The sequence below is a fragment of the Lampetra planeri genome, chromosome 82 (assembly GCF_965212315.1).
Source record: "Lampetra planeri chromosome 82, kcLamPlan1.2.h2, whole genome shotgun sequence".
NCBI lineage: Eukaryota > Metazoa > Chordata > Hyperoartia > Petromyzontiformes > Petromyzontidae > Lampetra > Lampetra planeri.
Window position 1 is genome coordinate 4,424,917 of NC_136186.1, and position 25,786 is coordinate 4,450,702.

The 25,786-nt window shown below is 46.8% G+C and overlaps 2 protein-coding genes across 2 annotated transcripts in view; both read left to right on the forward strand.

The window, feature by feature from the left end:
* Positions 1 to 7,707, forward strand: part of LOC144738395 (uncharacterized) — a 48,386-nt gene extending 40,679 nt beyond the window's left edge. The window contains 1 exon segment of the mRNA XM_078621430.1: positions 1,533 to 7,707. Coding sequence (XP_078477556.1) covers positions 1,533 to 3,204 — 1,672 coding nt within the window. The 3' untranslated portion in view covers positions 3,205 to 7,707.
* On the forward strand, positions 6,566 to 15,139 carry LOC144738396 (uncharacterized). The gene is given in 3 exon segments (XM_078621431.1): positions 6,566 to 6,632; positions 11,076 to 11,442; positions 11,444 to 15,139. Coding segments are annotated over 3 exon segments (1,878 nt in total). The 3' UTR covers positions 12,888 to 15,139.
* Positions 15,140 to 25,786: the final 10,647 nt, after the last annotated feature.

Genomic DNA, 25,786 nt, shown 5'->3' on the forward strand with positions numbered 1-25,786 from the left:
CTGGCCCTACACCAATGGGGACTAGGCTCTAAAGAAAGCCGTCTCGGGTGTGGGCCAATCAACTTCAAGGACAGTGCATATTATTATCCTTATCAGAGTTGCTTCTTTTTGTTTGCTTTATTGACTACTTGTGTTGTGGTCATTGCAAACATGATGCCTTGAATAAAGGTGTCAGTTTTGTACCAGTTAAAAGGGTAAAAACCTACCATTATTATTACACTTGTTTAGCCAGGAAAGCCCAACTGAGTCTTAAGGTTTTTGTAGGGTCCTACCAAGTGTTTGCAGTAGGGGGCGATGTTGCTACACCGAATTGGACAATACAAAGGGAGAGTGTGAGGCCAAGGTCTAGGCTTTAGGCCTAGCTGTAGGCGTTAGGCTGCTGTGAGTTAATTTTTAATTTAAATGTTTTAATTATTTATGTAAAAGCTTTAAATGTAAATGTTTCTATTTAAAAACATCAGGGAATGTAACAATGTTAAACATTAACTCCCTTTCACACACGCGGGGGTACGATACGAAGGGAGAGTTTGAGGCCTATTTCTAGGCTTTAGGCCTAGCTGTAGGCTTTAGACCGCCGTGAGTTAATTTTAAATTTAAATGTTTTTATTATTTATGTAAAAGCTTTACATTTAAATGCTTCTATTTAAAAGCATCAGGGAATGTAACATTGTTAAACATTAACTCCCTCGCACACACGCGGGGTACGATACGAAGGGAGAGTTTGAGGCGTAGGTCGAGGCTTTAGGCCTAGCTGTAGGCTTTAGGCCGCTGTGAGTAAAATTTTAATTTAAAAGTTTTAATTAAAAGCTATCTCAAGGAATTTTAAGGGATTGTTACACTTGTTTAGCCAGGAAAGCCTTATTAATTTAAATGTTATAATTAAAAGCTATCTGAGGGAATTATAAGGGAATGTTACACTTGTTTAGCCAGGAAAGCGTCACTGAGTCTAAAGGTTTTTGTAGGGTCATGTCAAGTGTTTGCAGTAGGGGGCGATGTTGCTACACGGACGGACGGACGGACGATATAATCTATTGTAGGCTGGTCCACTTCGTTCCTACCAGTATTAACAGCACATATGCTGCTGAAGTTCGATCTGTTCATCCAAGCATTCAAGCAAATCTGAGCCTGGCTTCACACCTCTAAAGTTGCGATTGAACATTTATTTATGCATTTCCGCATAATACAAATAGTATTATTCCCAACAGCCTTTGCTATGTTAGCTGAAATTTGCTTTGATTAATACTACTTTTGCAGCCAGGCTGCCGAAATTGTGTGCTTGGTGTTTTGGGTTAACATTTATTTTGAAGATACTCAGGCTTCCAGGCATATTTATAACCTTTTGGCCTATCATTGTGTGTCTTAACAGCCCGTGTGATGAATTGGGGATAATCTTGAATATATTAATAAATATAGACGTGTAAGTCATGTGTGACTGTGTATATATTCATTCCTCTGTGCCTCGATACTGATGAAGATGGTGTGGACATTTTTTCTGTCTGCAGCTGATGCTTCTTCTGATGCTTCCTCTGCAGAATTGGTGTGATGGAGCAAAGGCACTCAGCGCGGCTCGGTAGACAAAGACAACAATGGGACCAGTATGCAAACAGCATGGATTGTACTGGAAATTTTACACAGGACCAGAGATCTCCAATGGGAGAGAAACCCTTCAAGTGCACTGTGTGTGGGAAGGCATTTTCAAGTTCATTTAATCTTAAAATACACCAGAGAACACACACAAGAGATAAAGCCTTCAAGTGCAGTGTGTGTGAGATGTCATTTTCACAGTCATCTAATCTTAAAATCCACCAGCGAATACACACAGGAGATAAACCCTTCAAGTGCAGTGTGTGTGAGATGGCATTTTCACATTCATCAAATCTTAAAAGGCACCATAGAACGCACAAAGGAGAGAACCCCTTGAAGTGCAGTGTGTGTGAGATGGCATTTTCACATTCATCAAATCTTAAAATCCACCAGAGAACGCACAAAGATAAATCCTTTAAGTGCACTGTGTGTGGGAAGGCATTTTCAAGTTCATCTCATCTTAAAATACACCAGAGAACACACACAGGAGAGAAACCCTTCAAGTGCAGTGTGTGTGAGATGGCATTTTCACAGTCATCTAGTCTTAAAATCCACCAGAGAATACACACAGGAGATAAAGCCTTCAAGTGCAGTGTGTGTCAGATGGCATTTTCACAGTCATCTAGTCTTAAAATCCACCAGAGAACACACACAGGAGATAAACCCTTCAAGTGCACTGTGTGTGAGATGGCATTTTCACGGTCATCCAATCTTAAAATGCACCAGAGAACGCACACAGGAGAGAAAGCCTTTAAGTGCAGTGTGTGTGGGAAGGCATTTTCAAGTTTATATTATCTTAAAATACACCAGAGAATGCACACAGGAGAGAAACCCTTCAAGTGCAGTGTGTGTGGGAAGGCATTTTCAAGTTCGTCTTATCTTAAAATACACCAGAGATCACACACAGGAGAAAAACCCTTCAAGTGCAGTGTGTGTGAGATGGCATTTTCACGGTCATCACATCTTAAAAAGCACCAGAGAACGCACACAGGAGAGAAACCCTTTAAGTGCAGTGTGTGTGGGAAGGCATTTTCATGTTCATATTATCTTAAAATGCACCAGAGAACACACACAGGAGAGAAAGCCTTGAAGTGCACTGTGTGTGGGAAGGCATTTTCAAGTTCAAATTATCTTACAATACACCAGAGAACACACACAGGAGAGAAACCCTTCAAGTGCACTCTGTGCAGGAAGGCGTTTGCACGGTCATCACATCTTTATAGACACCAAAGAACACACAGGCATCAGAAGACCCCCAAAGAGTGTAGTCTGAAATCGACTTGTGAAAGTCAAAGTGCTGCAATGAGCTCATCCCTCCTGAAAAAAGAACCAGAAGTAAATTCCAGCTTGGACACTATGAAATGTATCAAGGTGAAATTTGAAGAGGCGACAGTGACCAGCGAAGAAGTGACAGTGAAGAGCGAAGAAGTGAAGGTAAAATGTGAAGATGAACATTCAACTCCAAAATCGGACCTTAACATCAATGGAGGCAACGTGAAACAGGAGGAGAATTCTGACTATGAGGCAGAGCAAGGCAACTCCCAGCAGTTTGTGGAAGTGGAGGTGTGGGTGGACTTCTTAGACAATACAAAGTCAAATGGAGAACCTGTAGATGTGTAAGCTTGAGACAATGAAGCTCCAATAGATTCACATTTGTCACAGGCCTTTAATGAAAAGAACGTGAAGTTGAACACTCCATTCCTAGGTTCAACCTGCAGAGTAAGAGCGGTCAGTATTTGCGGACCTGTGGGTTGGGTAGATCTCTAACTAGGAGCGAGAGCCAATAAGCTCCCAAGCATTTACTATGTTATAATAATATTAGCATTTATATGGTGCTTGCTTAATCGCCTCAGCAACTCGGAGTTTTGTATCATCTCATCACAAATACTTAAAGAGCACGCCTTTTGGCGTCCTCTGGATTAACACCGTTTGATACTAGGCTCTAAATACAGCTGTCTCTGGTGTGGACCAATCAGTTTCAAAGACAATGCATATGTTGTGTCCTATGACTAACCACACGGTGATCCGAGGGGAGAGAAATTCACGTAAAGACAGAGACACGACCCATACATCGAGACTACTGCGAGTTACAGAAGACTACAAGCGACAGAGAGTACTGCGACGGGCAGACTCCGGGGCATGGCCTCGAGATCAACAATGGGTGTTGTCTCGCAGAGAAGAGGGGCGAGGTGATGCTTGGTGCTGAGTTCGACATGGACCGACAGAGTATCGCTGAGAGTTTTATTCTACATTCATCCTGATGTTTTGAGTCTCTTGCAAAGTCAAGGATTGCGATAAGTTGTATTGTACTAAGCTTTCACAGTTGTTTAAGAGGTGTGCGAATACAATTTACAAGTTTTGAGAGTGAGTGCCAGCTCCCACGAGCTGCTGCAGCCCGAGAGATAGAGTGACGAGCAACGACGAGCAATCAACCGGGAGAAAGGGTGGAAGCCCAAGCATCGACCAAGCCAGCATCGCAGAGAACCAGCTGCACACTCAACCAGGCATCGCCAGAGAGCACGGAGCCGGAGAGAGAGCACAGCAGCGCCACCGAGCACGGGTGTCAGCTGCCAGCGGACGAGCGGCGAGCGCTGTCGAGCACCTTCAAAGACAAGCGTCGTGCCGACTCAGCTCATCCAGCAGGGGAAAGAGCCTGACCAGCCGCCCGTGAGGAAGAGGAGAGCGCCGTGGGTTCGACCCACACGCACCGACCAGCACCAGCTGTGAACCAAGACAAGAGTGAGGAACGGCGACCAGCAGACGAGCTGCGGGCGCTATCTGACGACGGAATCATCGCGCACCGCCGACGGCAAGCGTCGTGCCGACTCTTCATTCAGCAGTGGGCAGCAGCTCCAGCTGCCGCCAAGCGAGAGAGAGCGAGGAAGCTGTGTGTGTGATCTTCCCCCACACATTCTCGCCACGTATCACCCAGCGTCTGCTTGACGCAAATAATTGATCAAGGAGACAAAACCACCAAACACACATACCAGGACTAATAATGAGAAGAATAATGATAAGAGAGTGTCAACTATTAGCTGATAATGAAGGACATTGCTGCCCATTGAGTCACGTGGATACGGTCGTTCAGAAGTATTTTATTCGTTCTTTTTGTTTATTTTAACTGTACCGATGAATTCATTGACGAAACTAAACGTTTATAACCTATGTTACGAATCCACACACTCACAGGGAGACTTGTGTTGAAATATTTATTTTGATCACAGAATCTTGCCCGCGAATTTATTGTAGCATTAGCCAATTGATAAGGATTTGCTCAAGCAGGCACACTGCCGCACACCATTGTTCCAAGACATTTAGTTAATTGCATAATCTACCAATGAATTCATTGAGGTCTACTTTTGCATTCGGGACATGTTTCTTTATTGCCGTTCGTATGAATATCGTCACATTTATTTTTACGGACTTTTTACTATCGCCGTATATGCTCGCGTTACTCTGAGAAATTAACCGATTGCTCTGTTACCCAGTTTAACAACGTAATCATTGAGGGTTTTAAATGTACGGATCAATGAGGAGCACATCTCCAGGAGTACTGTGTTGACAATTCCAAGCACAAGAGTAGGTTTTAATTTACCAGCTGGGAGAAAGGCCCTGGCTCAGTCTCTTTCAAAATCTCTGCTAGTGTTTGAAACATGTCAAAAGTTCCAATGTTCACTCGTCGCCCCCATAATTCCAGTTTGGCTTTGAATGCAGCCACTTTATCTGCCGAATTGAACAGAGTTGTCGATCTCCCCTGAAATTACAGATTGAGTACGTTGAGCAGGCTGAATATGTCACACAAGTGAGCAACTTTTGCGACCCATTCTGTGTCACTGAAATGTGCTGCTAGTGGTGACTGTTATTCTAAAAGATATCTCTGGAGTGGCTCTCACAACTCAAAAACTCTGGCCAGTGATCAACCTTTAGAAAGCCATCTCACTTCTGTGTTTTAGAGATGATGTGTGGTGAGCGCGCTGCGCTACGAACCCGGCGACCCGAGTTCGATTCCCGCTCACGGCCACCACGATTATTTTTTACTTGTCCTGGGCTTCCCCTAGGTCGACTCAGCCTCAAACGAGTAACTGATGTGGTGTGTGAACATCGCCACTGGGGAGACAAAGGCGGCCGGGCGTGGTGAATCCAAGTCCCGGTATATAAAAGGAAAATTTGTGAATGTGTTGTCTGTTCAAAATGTTTAGCGTACTTCCCGACATGCAACAAACTTGAAATTTGGCATGTGGATACTTTGCAAAATGTACACCATGCACAAATTATAAAAATACACTTTTGTATTTGGGTGGGGGGGGGTGACCATGAAGTGTGTGGCGAAAATCGTTATCTGCTGAGCGTTTGTGGTATCCATCAAACGGGAATAAGCTGATTCTAAAGAAATCTACAACCTTCAATTCGTTTGCGCGATCGTAAGTTTATTTTCCACCGCACGTTGGGTTTTATTTAAATGTATTTAAATTTTAATTAATGAGATAATCTTCTTGGTTCTTTCGGTAAAGTCACGTAGAAGGGAAGTAATAAAATTATTATAAAAAAAAACATAAAATAAAAAAAGTATTAAAAAAATATATAATAGAATTTTAATGTTTCATTTATTATTTATAAATATTTATAATTTATTTGTATTTTATTGCTTCCCTTCTACGTGACTTTACCGAAAGAACCAAGATGAATCCCTGCAGTCACGAAAGCTTTCAATCGAAATTTAATGAGATATTCATAAAAAAAAAATGTATTTGTATATGTTATGTTTTAATTTTTTTTTGATAAGTTTTTCAATAAATGTTTCCCCCGGGCAACGTCGGGTGCTTCCCGCTAGTACCTAATAAATTAAACTGAAACTATCAACTGGCGGTTAATTAACATAATTTATTCACGCTTAATCACTGCACATGAGCCCGTCTCAACATAATTTATTCAGTTACACCGCCGATCGTTGGGGGAGGGGATTGTGTGTTGAACCCCGCAAATGACGTCATGTCACCTGCTGCCGCGTGACGTCACGAGCTGCTACACCGCGCTCGCTCATATCCGAGGTGAGAAGTTAACATCGTGGTTGTTGTTGTTGTCTTGGTGGTGGTTGTTGTTTACCCAGGTAGAGCCTCTCTCCGTCTCTCTCTCGTAGGGATATCAATTGAGTAGCAGCGAGTATGGAATCGATGTCCAGGTTGGAACATTACAACGCGGGGCCTGGCCACGCGGGGCCTTGCCTCCTGCCCTCGCCTGATTGCATTTGCTTTAATCCTCTGCTTAAGTTTAATTCGTCTTCATCTGGCTCACTACTTCATGGGACCTCCTTTGCCAGTAGCAACATATAAGAAGAGGTTTTTCCCCTTTTCTGGCAACTGAAACAGGTGTTAAGATATTCTTGGTTCTTTCGGTAAAGTCACGTAGAAGGGAAATAATAAAGTAATACAATTTATTGCTGTGGATTTCACACCTGACGATGATTGCTCGTGATGCAGTCGAAACATCGTGAGAATTTATTTTATTGTTTTTCTTCTACGTGACTTTAGGTGTGAAAAACAGCGAGAAATCTTAGGAAAATTTTCTTAATGTTTTTCACACCTGATTGCTCGTGTTGCAGTCGAAACGTGATACGTTTTTTTTCTTTAATTGTTTTTCTTTTACGTGACTTTAGGTGTGAAAAACAGCAAGAATTTTTAGAAAATTTCGGAAAATTCTTGCTGTGTCTTTCACACCTGACGATGATTGCTCGTGTTGCAGTCGAAACGTCGTGAGAATTTATTTGTTTTTATTTTGTTTTTCTTTTACGTGACTTTAGGTGTGAAAAACAGCAAGAAATTTGCTGTGTTTTTCACACGTGATTGCTCGTGTTGCAGTCGAAACGTCGAGAGATTTTTTACATTTTATTGTTTTTCTTCTACGTGACTTTAGGTGTGAAAAACAGCAAGAAAATTTTTGAAAAATTTCTTGCTGTGTTTTTCACACCTGACGATGATTGCAATCGAAACGTCGTGAGAAATTTTAATTGTTTCATATTTTATTATTTTATTATTTACCTTCTACTTGATGACTTTACCGAAAGAACCAAGAATATGAATCCCTGCAGTCACGAAAGCTTTAAATAAACGCCGAACTGAAACCTTTTGCAACGAATCTTGTCTGCATTAACCACAATATACTCGCGATCAATATGCAAACAAAACAAATGCTGTGATAATCTATGCATTGTCTGTGAAACTGATTGGTCCACACCAGAGACGGCTTTCTTTCGAGCCTAGTCTCAAACGGTGTTAGACCAGAGGACAGCGCCAAAAGGCGTACACAGCACAAAGACAACGCCACCATCAGAACAATGACAGCTCGGGGTGAGCAGCTACATCATGGGACCTCCTTTCCCAGTAGCAAAATATAAGAAGAGGCTTTTCCCCTTTTATCATTTACAGATTTGTACTATTTTTTGTCTTAGGATATTTTTTGTATACGGTTTCTCCGTGTTTATTTCAATTGGTTGGACCATCTCTAGCTCCACCCACCGACCTTGATGCACCCATCTCAGGCCTATATAAGACCTTGTCTCAGCAGCTTTTTCTCTCACCTGAAGACGATTGCTTGTATTGCGATCGAAACATCGTGATCTATTATTTTCTATTTACGCGACTTGACCGAAAGACCCAAAGAGTATTAATTCCTGCAGTCACGAAAGCTTTAAATCAATAAATTACTACGTATTTGGTTCTTTCGGTAAAGTCACGTATAAAGATAAAATAGTAAATTAAATAATAGCATACGACGTTTCGATTGCAACACAAGCAATCATCATCAGGTATAATGAAATAGCAACAAAATCTAACCAGAAAACTATAGACAGACATATAAGCAGACAGATATCACCAAGATACATAGAGCAACACAGGTACAGAGAGGGGGGATCGTCTCTGTGGGGTGGCCTTAAATAGACAGAGGGGGGCGGCGGCAGAGATAGGGAGGGGTTAGAGAAAAAATTTACATGTCAATGAGTACGAAGAAACGCGTAGTAAAGTACGCAGGCTTGAACATTAGGAGAGAGGGAGAGAGAACACACTAAATTAAATAACCTAGCAAAATATCGAAATGTTATGTAATACGACACAGAGAGTCGGTCAACACACAATTAACGCATAGCCTGGTCGATTACGTATTTCAAAGATTGCTAAGTTAGAATTTAAGTGTGAAAATTCCAAAGAAAGACAAAACATAAAAAACAAGAGGAACGGAGACACACAGACAGAGCAGAACATAAGAACGACAAAAAACGAGTGTAGACAGAAAAAAGTGCACTAAATATACAGGCAGAGAGAGAGAACAAAAAACCCAGAGAGAGAGAAAAAGGTAAACTTAGAACTTCCCCGTAGAAGTGGTTCAATCTTAATTTTGGGTTTTTTGTTTAAAATACCAATGTGATAAAAATGAAACTCTTACTCAAGAAAAACAGAAATGAATAATAAAATAAAACCGATGCCACGCATATAAAGGATTTGTAGTGAAAAACTTTGTTTTTACGGGTTAATTTTTTAGAAACTAACGAATAAAGCTGTGATTCTTCTTGGCCACAGATATTACTGTGTGGATTCAGAATACGAACTTATTTAAATTACCATCTCTGCTGGCTTATACAATGAAGGCTGGCCTGCCTATGATTCATACAACCAGACTTTATTGTATTAGAAGCTTACAGATCCTTAAGATATCAATATAGAATATAATCTTGAGTCTCTTTGGCAGGCGATCGGACTGCCGATGACTGGTGCCGGCAGTGTCAAGATTGGCCTCTGTGGAGGAGGTCCGTGAGGTATGCTGCAGGGTAGTTAATATATATTTTCTCTGCAACAACGATGAGGTCGGAAGAGCGACGCCCACATGAATAGGTGGAACGCTGGGTTCATAAAACCCAGCAAGACAATGGGGAGCACAGCTGGTTCATCTGTCAGTCATCCCTTGACACCTGGATCATTCCCATTACCTGCTGACAAGGAATCCACACTTACATGGCCTTAAATTGCACCTATCATGGCATTAGCACTGGGATAAGGTTACTTGTAATTCGTCATGAATGTTGTATTTTTGTTTATATATGTTAATGATGCATGTGAAATGTATGTGTATTTAAGAGTTTATCTTTGTGGGGAGCTGTGGTGCAGTTATTTCACTGCATTATGAACTCAACAATTAGTTTGATTATCACCGACAGCAAACATGATTGAAAAGTGAAAGCTGAACTGCTTGTGGGCCTCTGCTATGTTGATTGATCTTAAATTAATTACATGGTGAAGGGAGGAAGCGTCAATACTGAGCCGATGAAGGCGGCCAGGCATGGTTCTGGACACACCACCACTTTTTACCATGCCAGTGTGTGACAGTGTCAAGTTTGTATTTGCAGTAAATTATATTAACTATTGAACATGGAGGTTAAATCAAAACAATCGTTTATTTTAGTTCCCCTCTGGAACTTTTTGGAAGAATGGAAACAGGAAATTAACAGCACATATGCTGCTGAAGTTAGATCTGTTCATCCAAGCATTCAAGCAAATCTGAGCCTGACTTCACACCTCTAAAGTCACGATTGAACATTTATTTATGCATTTCTGCATAATACAAATAGTATTATTCCCAACAGCCTTTGCTATGTTAGCTGAATTTTGCTTGTATAAATACTACTTTTGCAGCCAGGCTGCCGAAATTGTGTGCTTGGTGTTTTGGGTTAACATTTATTTTGAAGATACTAGGGCTTCCAGGCATATTTATAACCTTTTGCCTCTCATTGTGTGCTTTAACAGCCGGTGTGATGAATTGGGGATAATCCTGAATATATGAATAAATATAGACGTGTAAGTCATGTGTGACTGTGTATATATTCACTCCTCTGTGCCTCGATACTGATGAAGATGGTGTGGACAATTTTTTTCTGTCTGCAGCTGATGCTTCTTCTGATGCTTCCTCTGCAGAATTGGTCTGATGGAGCAAAGGCACTCAGCGCGGCTCGGTAGACAAAGACAACAATGGGACCAGTATGCAAATAGCATGGATTCTACTGGAAATTTTACACAGGACCAGAGATTTCCAATGGGAGAGAAGGCCTTCAAGTGCAGTGTGTGTGAGATGGCATTTTCAAGTTCATCTTATCTTAAAATACACCAGAGAACACACAAAGAAGAGAAACTCTTCAGGTGCACTGTGTGTGAGATGGCATTTTCAAGTTCATCTTATCTTAAAATACACCTGAGAACACACACAGGAGAGAAACCCTTCAAGTGCACTGTGTGTGGAAAGGCATTTCCATGGTCATCAGGTTTACAGATCCACCAGAGAACACACACAGGAGAGAAACCCTTCAAGTGCACTGTGTGTGAGATGGCATTTTCACAGTCATCTAATCTTACAATCCACCAGAGAACGCACAAAGGAGAGAGCCCCTTCAGGTGTAGTGTGTGTGGAAAGGCATGTTCAAGTTCATTTTATCTTAAAATACACCTGAGAACACACACGGGAGAAACCCTTCAAGTGCAGTGTTTGTGGGAAGGCATTTTCAAGTTCATTTTATCTTAAAATACACCAGAGAACACACACAGGAGAGAAACCCTTTAGGTGTAGTGTGTGTGGGAAGGCATTTTCAGATTCATCTGCTTTTAAAAAACACCAGAGAACACACACAGGAGAGAAACCCTTCAGGTGTAGTGTGTGTGGTAAGGCATTTTCATTTTCATCTGCTCTTAAAAAACACCAGAGAACACACACAGGAGAGAAACCCTTCATGTGTAGTATATGTGGGAAGGCATTTTCATTTTCATCTGCTCTTAAAATACACCAGAGAACACACACCGTAGAGAAACCCTTCAAGTGCACTGTGTGGGAAGGCATTTTCAAGTTCATTTTATCTTAAAATACACCAGAGAACACACACAGGAGAGAAACCCTTTAGGTGTAGTGTGTGTGGGAAGGCATTTTCAGATTCATCTGCTTTTAAAAAACACCAGAGAACACACACAGGAGAGAAACCCTTCAGGTGTAGTGTGTGTGGGAAGGCATTTTCATTTTCATCTGCTCTTAAAAAACACCAGAGAACACACACAGGAGAGAAACCCTTCAGGTGTAGTATATGTGGGAAGGCATTTTCATTTTCATCTGCTCTTAAAATACACCAGAGAACACACACAGGAGAGAAACCCTTCAAGTGCACTGTGTGTGGGAAGGCATTTGCACAGTCACCACAGCTTCATAGCCACCAGAGAACACACACAGGAGAGAAACACTTCAAGTGCACTGTGTGTGGGAAGGCACTTTCAAGTTCATCTTATCTTAAAATACACCAGAGAACACACACAGGAGAGAAACGCTTCAAGTGCACTGTGTGTGAGAAGGCATTTGCATGGACATCAGGTTTACAGATCCACCAGAGAACACACACGGGAGAGAAAGCCTTCAGGTGTAGTGTGTGTGGGAAGGCATTTTCAAGTTCGTCTTATCTTAAAATACACCAGAGAATACACACAGGATATAAACCCTTCAAGTGCAGTCTGTGTGGGAAGGCATTTTCACAGTCATCTAATCTTAAAAGCCACCAGAGAACGCACAAAGGAGAGAACCCCTTCAAGTGCAGTGTGTGTGAGATGGCATTTTCACAGTCATCTAATCTTAAAATCCACCAGAGAACGCACACAGGAGAGAAACCCTTCAAGTGCAGTGTGTGTGAGATGGCATTTTCACAGTCATCAAATCTTAAAATGCACCAGAGAACGCACACAGGAGAGAACCCCTTCAAGTGCAGTGTGTGTGAGAAGGCATTTTCAAGTTCATCAAATCTTAAAATACACCAGAGAACACACACAGGAGGGAAACCCTTCAAGTGCACTGTGTGCGGGAAGGCGTTTGCACAGTCACCACAGCTTGATAGACACCAGAGAACACACAGGCATCAGAAGACCCCCAAGGAGTGTAGTCTGAAATCGACTTGTGAAAGTCAAAGTGCTGCAATGAGCCCATCCCTCCTGAAAAAAGAACCAGATGTAAATTCCAGCTTGGACACTATGAAATGTATCAAGGTGAAATTTGAAGAGGCGACGGTGAAGAGCGAAGTAGTGACAGTGAAGAGCGAAGAAGTGAAGGTCAAATGTGAAGATGAACATTCAACTCCAAAATCGGACCTTCACATCAATGGAGGCAACGTGAAGCAGGAGGAGAATTCTGACTGTGAGGCAGAGCGAGGCAACTCCCAGCAGTTTGTGGAAGTGGAGGTGTGGGTGGACTTCTTAGACAATACAAAGTCAAATGGAGAACCTTTAGATGTATAAGCTTGAGACAATGCAGCTCCAATAGATTCACATTTGTCACAGGCCTTTATTGAAAAGAACGTTAAGTTGAACACTCCATTCCTAGGTTCAACCTGCAGAGTAAGAGCGGTCAGTATTTGTGGACCTGTGAGTGGGGTAGATCTCTAACTAGGAGCGAGAGCCAATAAGCTCCCAAGCATTCACTATGTTATAATAATATTAGCATTTATATGGTGCTTGCTTAATCGCCTCAGCAACTCTGAGTTTTGTATCATATCTCATCACAAACACTCGAAGAGCACGCCTTTTGGAGTCCTCTAGGTTACCACCGTTTGATACTAGGCTCGAAAGAAAGCTGTCTCTGGTGTGGACCAATCAGTTTCAAAGACAATGTATATGTTGTTTCCTATGACTAACCACACGGTGATCCGAGGGGCGAGAAATTCACGTAAAGACAGAGACACGACCCATACATCGAGACTACTGCAAGTTACAGAAGACTACAAGCGACAGAGAGTACTGTGACGGGCAGACTCCGGGGCATGGCCTCGAGATCAACAATGGGTGTTGTGTCTCGCAGAGAAGAGCGGGCGACGTGATGCTCGGTGCTGAGTTCGCCATGGACCGACAGAGTATCGCTGAGAGTTTTATTCTACATTTATCCTGATGTTTTGAGTCGCTTGCAAAGTCAAGGATTGCGATAAGTTGTATTGTACTAAGCTTTCACAGTTGTTTAAGAGGTGTGCAAATACAATTTACAAGTTTTGAGTGTGAGTTCCAGCTCCCACGAGCAGCTGCGATCGGCAGGCTCCGGGGAACCTGCCCCCGTGACTGGCACATCGTCAACGAGCTGCACCAGCAGAAGCCACGAGTCTACGAAATCAACACAAAGAGTTACTTACTGCAAGCAGCAAGCTCTGGGGTGGGAATTCTGCAATCAACCAAGGATGAGGCTTGCCGAGTAGCAATTGGTCACCGAGTACGAGCTCGGCGCTGACAGAAGAAGTATCGCTCAAAGTTATTCTACACTGAGTGCCAGCTCCCATGAGCAGCTGCAGCCCGAGAGATAGAGTGTCGAGTAACGACGAGCAATCAACCGGGAGAAAGGGTGAAAGTCCAATTATCGACCAAGCCGGCATCGTAGAGAACCAGCTGCACGCGCAACCAGGCATCGCCAGAGAGCACGGAGCTGGAGAGAGAGCGCAGCAGCGCCACCGAGCAAGCGTGTCAGCTGCCAGCAGACGAGCGGCGAGCGCTGTCGAGCACCTTCAAAGACAAGCATCATGCCGACTCAGCTCATCCAGCAGGGAAAAGAGCCTGACCAGCCGCCCGTGAGGAAGAGGAGAGCGCCGTGTGGGTACGACCCACACGCACCGACCAGCACCAGCTGTGAACCAAGACACGAGTGAGGAACGGCGACTAGCAGACGAGCTGCGGGCGCTATCTGACGACGGAATCATCGCGCACCGCCGACGTCGAGCGTCGTGCCGACTCTTCATCCAGCAGTGGGCAGCAGCTCCAGCTGCCGCCGAGCGAGAGAGAGAGAGCGAGGAAGCTGTGTATATGACCCTGCCCCACACTCGCATACCACGTATCATCCAGCGTTTACCTGACGCGTAGAATTGATCAAGGAGACAAAACCACCAAACACACACATACCGGGACTAATAATAATAAGAATAATGATAAGAGTGTGTCAAGTATTAGCTGATAGTGAAGAACATTGCTGCCATTGAGTCACGTGGATACGGTCATTGAGAAGTTTTTTAGTCGTTCTTTTTGTTAATTGACGAAACTAAAACGTTTAGAAACCTACGTTACGAATCCACACACTCACAGGGAGACTATTGTGTTGAAATCTTTCTTTTGATCACAGAATCTTGCCCGCGATTTTATTGAAGCCTTAGCCAATTGATAAGCATTTGCTGAAGCAGGCACACTGCCGCACACTATTGTTCCAAGACATTTAGTTAATTACATAATCTACCAATGAATTAATTGCGGTCTTCTTTTGCATTCGGGACATGTTTAAATATTGCCGTTCGTATGAATATCGTCACATTTATTTTTAAGGACTTTTTCCTATGCTCGCGTTACTTTTAGGAATTAACCGATTGCTCTGTTACCCAGTTTAACAACGTAATCATGGAGGGTTAAATTTACCGATCAATGAGGAGCACATCTCCAGGAGTATTTTGTTGACAATTCCAAGCGTAAGAGTTTGCATATTAGAGTGTTATGTTGTTTATAAATTAAAGTTGCTTAACACAGAAGTGTCTGAGTGATTCCTTCCTAAGTTCATGCATAATGATCTTAATTATAAGAACTTCATCCTTCGGCGAGATCTGAATTCTGAGACCTGATAGAATTACACTAAGACATAATCAGCAAAAGTTATAGCGATAATCTTTGTATTATCACGATTATTAAGAAGACAATTTTTTCACGGACCCGCGGGGGGGGGGAGGGGGAGGATGGTTTCATGATGATTCAAGCGCACTATATTTATTGTGCACTTTATTTATATTATTATTACATTGTAATATTAAATAATTATACAACTCACCATAATGCAGAAATGTCGGGGCTACTGCCCCCCGATTCCTCTCTGTGTGACATAACTCTCGGCTGGCCACTTTAGCCCCCCTTTGTTCATTCAAACACCCTCCGCGTGCCTTCCCTCAAACATTGGTAATAACTAGCCGCATGCTACTGTTCAACTCCGTGCACGCTCTAGAAATCGCATGGCAGCTGGGGGTTGGAGGTCAGAGGGCAGTGGCGTTGCTCGCACACGCGCGGCCACCGTGAGCGGGTGATAACGCTCGTTTAAAGGGGCCGTGGGACCGGTGTTTACGGTGGGTGTGAGCCCTCACGCAGCACGCGTCTCCACAGCGACAGAACGGATCGTGTACCCGCGGAAACACCGACCACCCACATTACGAGCGCACACCTGTGGAGCACTGACTACATACGCTGTGAGGGTACGTACACACAGCACCACGCGCTTTAACACGCTCGTCCAAACCACACGCGATACGTCAAGCGGACACCCGCTCACACGCTCTTCCCACACACCCGCAAAGACCACACCAGGCTGTTATTGATCCTAACGATTTATTCCCGGCGTATTAGCGAACCCCTATTACCCGAGTCAGTAAGAGTCAGCAGGGCAGGACCACTCTATCTCTCGGTTGTCAGGAATCTTACTTTACCTTATCCCTCTGAATTAAACTTCCCAGGTTGTTTAAGCGAAGTCCCACCTCCCTCTCTCTCACTCACGGTTACATGCTCCTGTCGGCTTGTCCTCGCAGCACGTCGACACGTCGCACGGACGTTCGAGTGGCTGGACTAGGGAGTTGACGGCCCCGGAGCTGACTTGAGAAGAACTCTCCTATTACTCTTTCACCCCTCTCTTTATTCCCCTCACCTCACAGGCGGTCCCGCTCCGCTGACCAATCGGAGCGCTTCACCTGTCCTCTGGCTGGTTTCGGGCGGTTAGAACCCGGTTAGCGCGACGGGTTGCGTCGTCTCATCGAACATTGGGCGGGGCCCCGTTTTTCCGCCGTTCGGTTGTGGATTGCGTCGTCTAGCCGAACAGTGGGCGGGGCCCCGTTTTCCCGCTGTTCGTTTGTGGATTGCATCGCCTGCCTGCCCTGCCGATACGTGTGTGGGGGGGGGGGGTGCGTTTCAACCGTGGTGGCTGGACAGCCCCCGCCGTGACCATGCAATCTCAACCCGGGTCACAGCGCCGCGGTGCGAATTAGCATCGGGGGAGGTCGCCCAATTCCCTGGCCGCAGGAAACTGTGAAGATTATCCCTATGAGGGCATTTGGGTGAAAACCTGCCGGCCAGGAGACCTCCCCTCGGAGCTCTATGGGGGGAAATGTGTGAGGGTGTGTTTATGTGGGGGGCGGTGAGGGGGAAGCGGGGTCGGCCCCGTTGCTTGGTGGTGGCGAGGTCGTAGCTGGGGCGCCCGCCGAGCGGCTTCGCGGCGGCGGCATCACAGAATCAGTGGGTGCCCTGAGCTTGTTTTCCTGTAACTAGATGGTCCCATCTGGGGGTGATGGGAGACCGTGACACCCGAAGTGTGCTGCCTATGTCCAGTCTACTCCGTAATTTCGTTTTGGTTGCTGTCACTGCAGAAAACCCTGCTTCACAAAGATAGGACGTTGGAAATGGAAGCAGGCTTTTCAGTGCTTTTGTGGCAATCTCAGGATTTTCCGCCTTGACTTTAATCCAGAACGTATCAAGATTTGAAGTTGTCTCAAACATACTTTTAAGGCGCCTTCATTTGCGATCTCAAACAGTTGATCCTCTTCTAGCACAGATAAAGTCGATTCACCTGGCTTATTCACAAATGGGTCATGGGTCGATTCCTAGTTCGGGGGTCTTTTGTGGTTGGGAAGTAAAGCTCAAACTCTTTTAAAAGCTGTGATAGGTTTTAATGCACCAGCTGGGAGAAAGGCCCTGGCTCAGTCTCTTTCAAAATCTCTGCTAGTGTTTGAAACATGTCAAAAGTTCCAATGTTCACTCGTCGCCCCCATAATTCCAGTTTGGCTTTGAATGCAGCCACTTTATCTGCCGAATTGAACAGAGTTGTCGATCTCCCCTGAAATTACAGATTGAGTACGTTGAGCAGGCTGAATATGTCACACAAGTGAGCAAGTTTTGCGACCTATTCTGTGTCACTGAAATGTGCTGCCAGTGTTGACTATTTTTCTAAAAGATATCTCTGGAGTGGCTCTCGCAACTCAAAAACTCTGGCCAGTGATCTACCTTTAGAAAGCCATCTCACTTCTGTGTTTTAGAGATGATGTGTGGTGAGCGCGCTGCCCTACGAACCCGGCGACCCGAGTTTGATTCCCGCTCACGGCCACCACGATTATTTTTACTGATCCTGGGCTTCCCCTAGGTCGACTCAGCCTCAAACGAGTAACTGATGTGGTATGTGAACATCGCCACTGGGGAGACAAAGGCGGCCGGGTGTGGTGAATCAAAATCCCGGGCGACGCCGGGTAGTCAAGCTAGTCTTCTTCTTCTAACCTATAAACGTCACTTTTTGTCTGTCCGTCTGTCCGTCTGTCCCTCTGCGTACGCTCGCTTTGGAGGGATTTGGCGCTCGGGCCGTGGGGTTAGGAAGAAAAAATTATGCAGGTCGGCACGCCCCCGGCTCCGCGGTGAACGTAGGCATTTCCAATTTTTCGTCCGTCGCCTTTAAATCGGTCCGATAATCGATTTCGTGCGATTTCTCTTTATTTATTTATTCACTCTTTATTTATTTACTATTGCCGACCGGCGATGACCACGGCAGTTGCCCCTGGCAACGGGTAGCGACGCCTTCGCTGCGGGGTGGACGCCATTTTTAATTCCCGTTAAAAATATGCACACGCATTAACACGCGACGCTAAAGTAAATACATCAAAGTTTCACTTCCCCCCCCACTCCAATGTGTGCACTTACTATTATAGGGTCGGTTGATAATAAAATTATAGCGATTATACAGTATTTTTGTAGCGCGGGGGGGGTGGGTGGGGGTAGCGGCCCAGCCCCTAGCTTCAGCCGGGTGGGCCATCTAGGCGAGGCCGGAGGCTCTGCAAGGTACTAGGCCTCGACACCCCACACGTGTCAGGAGAAGACTTTTTGTGCTATAAACTCGATATACCCAGCGTTGCCCGGGGGAGGAAATACATTTAAAATCTTCTGAAAACTTTAAAACATTACATATCAATGAAAATACAACTGTATAATTACTTTTAAACCCGACGCGCCAAGAATCGATTTTCTGAATCACGCAGAGGAATCGATGGTTGTAGATTCATTTAGAATCGCCCGGGTCCCCTTTAAAATAAGTTGATTATAGAGTCGATATGAACTGCTAGGAATGGGAAATATCCGGCGTTGACGGGGCAAAAATATTATTCAAAACTCCTGAAAACTTTCAAACATAACATACCAATGGAAATAAAACTCTATAATTAAACATGTAGCCCAAGCGCGAGAAGAAGCGATTCTTTGCTATCGTTGCGAAGGAATCAAGGGTTGTAGATTACTTTAAAATCGCCCTATTCCCTTTTTAACAAACTGCGTGTCGCAGACACACACATTCACACATTTTGCTTTTACATTTAACATACAAAACGTCAGCATGTACTGCTGTCATCATAGACACAAATATATACACCATCACCACTCTCCCTCACCACTCTCCCTCACTCACCCTTTGTGATGATGGTGAGTGGTGAGGGTGAGTGGTGAGAGAGTGGTGAGGGAGAGTGGTTAAGGTGAGTAGTGGTGGTGAGGGTGAGTAGTGAGGGTGAGTGATGACGTTAAGTGGTGAGGATGATTGGTGAGGGTGAGCGTGAGTGTTAAGGGAGAAGGGTGAGTGGTGAGGGTGAGTGGTGAGGTTGAGTGATGACGTTAAGTGGTGAGGATGATTGGTGAGCGTGAGTGTTGAGGGAGAAGGGTGAGTGGTGAGGGTGAGTGGTGAGAGAGTGGTGAGGGTGAGTAGTGGTGGTGAGGGTGAGTAGTGAGGGTGAGTGAGTGGTGAGGGTGAGTGGTGAGGGTGAGTGGTGACGGTGGGTGAGGGTGAGTGAGGGTGAGTGGAAAGGGTGAGTGGTGAGGGTTAGTGGTGAGGGTGAGAGGTCAGGGTGAGTGGTGAGGGTGAGTGGTGAGGGTGAGTGGTGAGCGGTGAGGGTGAGTTGTTGTTGTGACGGTGAGTGGCAGTTGTGAGTGGTGATGGGTGAGTGGTGAGCGTGAGTGGTGAGGGAGAGTGCTGAGTGGTGAGGGTGAGTGGTGAGAGAGTCGTTAGTTTTGAGGGTGAGTGGTGATGTTGAGTGGTGAGGGTTAGTGGTGAGTGGTGATTGGTCAGTGGTGATTGTTCAGGATGAATGGTCAGTAGTGAGGGTGAGGTTGAGTGGTGAGGTTGAGTGGTGAGGTTGAGTGGTGAGGGTGAGTGGTGAGGGTGAGTGGTGAGGCTGAATGGTGAGGGTCAATGGTGAGAGTGAGTGGTGAGTGGTGAGGGAGAGTGGTGAGGGTGAGTGGTGATGGTGAGGGGTGAGTGGTGAGGGTGAGTGTTGAGGGTGAGTGGTGACGGTGAGTGGTGACGGTGAGTGGTGAGGGAGAGTGGTGAGGGAGATGGGTGAGGGTGAGTGTTGAGGGTGAATGGTGAGGGTGAGTGGTGAGGGTGAGTGGTGAGGTTGAGTGGTGAGGGTGAGTGGTTAGGATTTGTGATGATGGTGAGTGGTGATGGTGAGTGTTGATGTTGAGGGTGTGTGGTGAATAGTAAGGGTGAGTGGTGAGAGTGAGTGGTGAGGGTAAGGGTGAGTGGTGAGTGGTCAGTGGTGAGGTTGAGTGGTGAGTAGGAAGGGTGAGTGTTGAGGGTGAGTGGTGGGTGGCGAGGGTGAGTGGTGAGGGTGAGTGGTGAAGGAGAGTGGTGAGGGTGAGTGGTGATGGTGAGGGGTGAGTGGTGAGGGTGAGTGGTGAGGGTGAGTGGTGAGGGTGAGTGGTGAGGGGTGAGTGGTGAGGGTGAGTGATGACGAAGAGTGGTGAGGTTGAGTGGTGAGTGGTCAGTGGTGAGGTTGAGTGGTGAGTAGGGAGGGTGAGGGTGAGTGGTGGGTGGTGAGGGTGAGTGGTGAGGTTGAGTGGTGAGTAGGAAGGGTGAGTGGTGAGTGGGGAGGGTGAGTGGTCAGGGGTGAGGGTTAGTGGTGAGGTTGAGTGGTGAGTAGGAAGGGTGAGTGGGGAGGGTGAGTGGTCAGTGGTGAGGGGTCAGGGTTAGTGGTGAGGGTGAGTGGTGATGGTGAGTGGTGAGGGTGAGTCGTGATGGTGAGGGGTGAGTGGTGACGAAGAGTGGTGACGTTGAGTGGTGAGTAGTAAGGGTGAGTCATGAGGGTGAGGGTTAGTGGTGAGGGTGAGTGGTTTGGGTGAATGGTGAGTGGTGAGGGTAAGTGGTGAAGGTGAGTGGTGAAGGTGAGTAGTAAATAGTGAGGATGAGTGGTGAGTGGTGAGGGTGATTAGTGAGGGTGAGTGGTGAGGGTGATTAGTGTGTAGTGAGGGTGAGTGGAGAGGGAGAGAGTGAGTGGTGAGCGTGAGTGGTGAGGGTGAGTGGTGGTGGTGAGGGTGAGTGGTAAGCGTGAGTTGTGAGGCAGAGGGTGAGTGGTGAGGGTGAGTGGTGAGTGGTGAGGCTGAATGGTCAGGGTGAATTGTGAGAGTGAGTGGTGAGTGGTGAGGCTGAATGGTCAGGGTGAATGGTGAGAGTGAGTGGTGAGGGTTAGTGGTGAGGGTGTTTGGTGATTGGTGAGTGGTGACGGTGAGCGGTGAAGGTGAGTGGTGAGGGAGATTGCTGAGGGAGATTGGTGAGTTGTGAGGGTGAATGGTGAGGGTGAGTAGTGAGTGGGAGTGGTGAGTGGTGAGGATGAGTGGTGAGGGTGAGTTGTGAGTGGTGAGTGATGAAAGGTATTGTCAAAGCCCACTGGGCTTTGACAATACCTTAGTATCTGTGTATATATGTAAGGTTATTAAGAAATATATTTTTCACCCGGGCAACGCCGGGTACTTCTGCTAGCTAGTCTAACCTATAAACGTCACTTTTTGTCTGTCCGTCTGTCCGTCTGTCCGTCTGTCCCTCTGCGTACGCTCGCTTTGGAGAGATTTGGCGCTCGGGCCGTGGGGTTTAGGAAGAAAAAAAATTGCAGGTGGGCACGCCCCCGGCCCCGCGGTGAACGTAGGCATTTCCGATTTTTCGTCCGGCGCCTTTAAATCGGTCCGATTATCGATTTCGTGCGATTTCTCTTTATTGATTTATTTACTCTTTATTTATTTACTATTGCCGACCGGCGCTGACCACAGCGGTTGCCGCTCTCAACGGGTAGCGACGCCTTCGCTGTGGGGTGGACGCCATTTTTAATTCCCGTTAAAAATATGCACACGCATTAACACGCGACGCTGAGGTAAATACATCAAAGTTTCACTTCCCCCCCCCACTCCAATGTGTGCACTTACTATTATAGGGTCGGTAGATAATAAAATTATAGCGATTATACAGTATTCTTGTAGCGCGGGGGGGGGGGGGTGGGGGTAGCGGCCCAGCCCCTAGCCTCAGCCGGGTGGGCCATCTAGGCGAGGCCGGAGGCTCTGCACGGTACTAGGCCTCGACACCCCACACGTATCAGGAGAAGACTTTTTGTGCTATAAACTCGATATACCCAGGTTTGCACGGGGGGGGGGAATACATTTAAAATCTTCTGAAAACTTTTAAACATTACATACCAATGAAAATACAACTGTGTAATTACTTTTAAACCCGACGCGCCAAGAATCGATTTTCTGAATCGCGCAGAGGAATCGATGGTTGTAGATTCATTTAGAATCGCCCTGTTCCCCTTTAAAATAAGTTGATTATAGATTCAATATAAACTGCTACGAATGGGAAATATCCGGCGTTGACCGGGGCAAAAATATTATTAAAAACTCCTGAAAACTTTCAAACATAACATACCAATGTAAATAAAACTCTATAATTAAACATGTAGCCCAAGCGCGAAAAGAAGCGATTCTTTGCTATCGTTGCGAAGGAATCAAGGGTTGTAGATTACTTTAAAATCACCCTATTCCCTTTTTTAACAAACTGCGTGTCGCAGACACACACATTCACACATTTTGCTTTTACATTTAACATACAAAACGTCAGCATGTACTGCTGTCATCATAGACACAAATATATACATCATCACCACTCTCCCTCACCACGCTCCCACACTCACCCTTTGTGATGATGGTGAGTGGTGAGGGTGAGTGGTGAGAGAGTGGTGAGGGAGAGTGGTGAGGGTGAGTAGTGGTGGTGAGGGTGAGTAGTGAGGGTGAGTGTGTGGTGAGGGTGAGTGGTGAGGGTGAGTGGTGAGTGGTGACGGTGAGTGGTGAGGGAGAGTGGTGAGGGAGAGGGGTGAGGGTGAGTGTTGAGGGTGAATGGTGAGGGTGAGTGGTGAGGGTGAGTGTTGAGGTTGAGTGGTGACGTTAAGTGGTGAGGGTGAGTGGGGAGGGTGAGTGCTGAGGGTGTGGTGAGAGTGAGTGGTGAGGATGATTGGTGAGGGTGAGTGTTGAGGGAGAAGGGTGAGTGGTGAGGGTGAGTGGTGAGAAAGTGGTGAGGGAGAGTGGTGAGGGTGAGTAGTGGTGGTGAGGGTGAGTGGTGAGGGTGAGTGAGGGTGAGTGGTAAGGGTGAGTGGTGAGGGTTAGTGGTGGGGGTGAGTGGTCAGGGTGAGTGGTGAGTGGTGAGTGGTGAGGGTGAGTGGTGAGTGGTGAGCGGTGAGGGTGAGTGGTTGTTGTGACGGTGAGTGGCAGTTGTGAGTGGTGATGGGTGAGTGGTGAGTGGTGAGCATGAGTGGTGAGGGTGAGTGGTGAGTGTGAGTGCTGAGTGATGAGGGTGAGTGGTGAGAGAGTCGTTAGTTTTGAGGGTGAGTGGTGATGTTGAGTGGTGAGGGTTAGTGGAGAGTGGTGAGTGGTGATTGGTCAGTGGTGATTGTTCAGGATGAATGGTCAGTAGTGAGGGTGAGGTTGAGTGGTGAAGTTGAGTGATGAGGTTGAGTGGTGAGGGTGAGTGGTGAGGGTGAGTGGTGAGGGTGAGTGGTGAGGCTGAATGGTGAGGGTCAATGGTGATAGTGAGTGGTGGGTGGTGAGGGAGAGTGGTGAGGGTGAGTGGTGATGGTGAGGGGTGAGTGGTGAGGGTGAGTGGTGAGGGTGAGTGGTGAGGGTGAGGGGTGAGTGGTGAGGGGTGAGTGGTGAGGTTGAGTGGTGAGTAGTAAGGGTGAGTGGTGATGGTGAGGGTTAGTGGTGAGGGTGAGTGGTGAGTTGTCAGTGGTGAGGGGTCAGGGTTAGTGGTGAGGGTGAGTGGTGATGGTGAGGGGTGAGTGGTGAGTGGTGAGTGGTGACGGTGAGTGGTGAGGGAGAGTGGTGAGGGAGAGGGGTGAGGGTGAGTGTTGAGGGTGAATGGTGAGGGTGAGTGTTGAGGGTGAATGGTGAGGGTGAGTGGTGAGGGTGAGTGGTGAGGTTGAGTGGTGAGGTTAAGTGGTGAGGGTGAGTGAGGAGGGTGAGTGCTGAGGGTGAGTGGTGAGGGTGAGTGGTGAGGTTGAGTGGTGAGGGTGAGTGGTGAGGGTGAGTGGTTAGGATTTGTGATGATGGTGAGTGGTGAGGGTGAGTGTTGATGTTGAGGGTGAGTATTGAGGGTGTGTGGTGAATAGTAAGGGTGAGTGGTGAGAGTGAGTGGTGAGGGTATGGGTGAGTGGTGAGTGGTCAGTGGTGAGGTTGAGTGGTGAGTAGGAAGGGTGAGTGGTGAGGGTGAGTGGTGGGTCGTGAGGGTGAGTGGTGAGGTTGAGTGGTGAGGGTTAGTGGAGAGTGGTGAGTGGTGATTGGTCAGTGCTGATTTGTCAGGATGAATGGTGAGTAGTGAGGGTGAGTGGTGAGGTTGAGTGGTGAGGGTGAGTGGTGAGGGTGAGTGCTGGTTGTGATGGTAAAGTGGTGAGTGGTGAGGGTGAGTGGTGAGGGTGAGTGGTGAGGCTGAATGGTGAGGGTGAATGGTGAGAGTGAGTGGTGAGTGGTGAGGAAGAGTGGTGAGGGTGAGTGGTGATGGTGAGAGGTGAGTGTGAGTGGTGAGGGTGAGTGGTGAGGGTGAGGGGTGAGTGGTGAGGGTGAGTGATGACGAAGAGTGGTGAGGTTGAGTGGTGAGTAGTAGGGGTGAGTGGTGATGGTGAGGGTTAGTGGTGAGGGTGAGTGGTGATGGTGAGGGGTGAGTGGTGAGGGTGAGTGGTGAGTGGTGACGGTGAGTGGTGAGGGAGAGTGGTGAGGGAGAGGGGTGAGGGTGAGTGTTGAGGGTGAATGGTGAGGATGAGTGTTGAGGGTGAATGGTGAGGGTGAGTGGTGAGGGTGAGTGGTGAGGTTGAGTGGTGAGGTTAAGTGGTGAGGGTGAGTGAGGAGGGTGAGTGCTGAGGGTGTGGTGAGAGTGAGTGGTGAGGGTGAGTGGTGAGGGTGAGTGGTTAGGATTTGTGATGATGGTGAGTGGTGAGGGTGAGTGTTGATGTTGAGGGTGAGTGGTGAGGGTGTGTGGTGAATAGTAAGGGTGAGTGGTGAGTGTGAGTGGTGAGGGTAAGGGTGAGTGGTGAGTGGTCAGTGGTGAGGTTGAGTGGTGAGTAGCAAGGGTGAGTGGTGAGGGTGAGTGGTGAGGGTGAGTGGTGAGGGTGAGTGGTGAGGTTGAGTGGTGAGGGTTAGTGGAGAGTGTTGAGTGGTGAGGGTGAGTGGTGAGGCTGAATGGTGAGGGTCAATGGTGATAGTGAGTGGTGGGTGGTGAGGGAGAGTGGTGAGGGTGAGTGGTGATGGTGAGGGGTGAGTGGTGAGGGTGAGTGGTGAGGGTGAGTGGTGAGGGTGAGGGGTGAGTGGTGAGGGGTGAGTGGTGAGGTTGAGTGGTGAGTAGTAAGGGTGAGTGGTGATGGTGAGGGTTAGTGGTGAGGGTGAGTGGTGAGTTGTCAGTGGTGAGGGGTCAGGGTTAGTGGTGAGGGTGAGTGGTGATGGTGAGGGGTGAGTGGTGAGTGGTGAGTGGTGACGGTGAGTGGTGAGGGAGAGTGGTGAGGGAGAGGGGTGAGGGTGAGTGTTGAGGGTGAATGGTGAGGGTGAGTGTTGAGGGTGAATGGTGAGGGTGAGTGGTGAGGGTGAGTGGTGAGGTTGAGTGGTGAGGTTAAGTGGTGAGGGTGAGTGAGGAGGGTGAGTGCTGAGGGTGAGTGGTGAGGGTGAGTGGTGAGGTTGAGTGGTGAGGGTGAGTGGTGAGGGTGAGTGGTTAGGATTTGTGATGATGGTGAGTGGTGAGGGTGAGTGTTGATGTTGAGGGTGAGTATTGAGGGTGTGTGGTGAATAGTAAGGGTGAGTGGTGAGAGTGAGTGGTG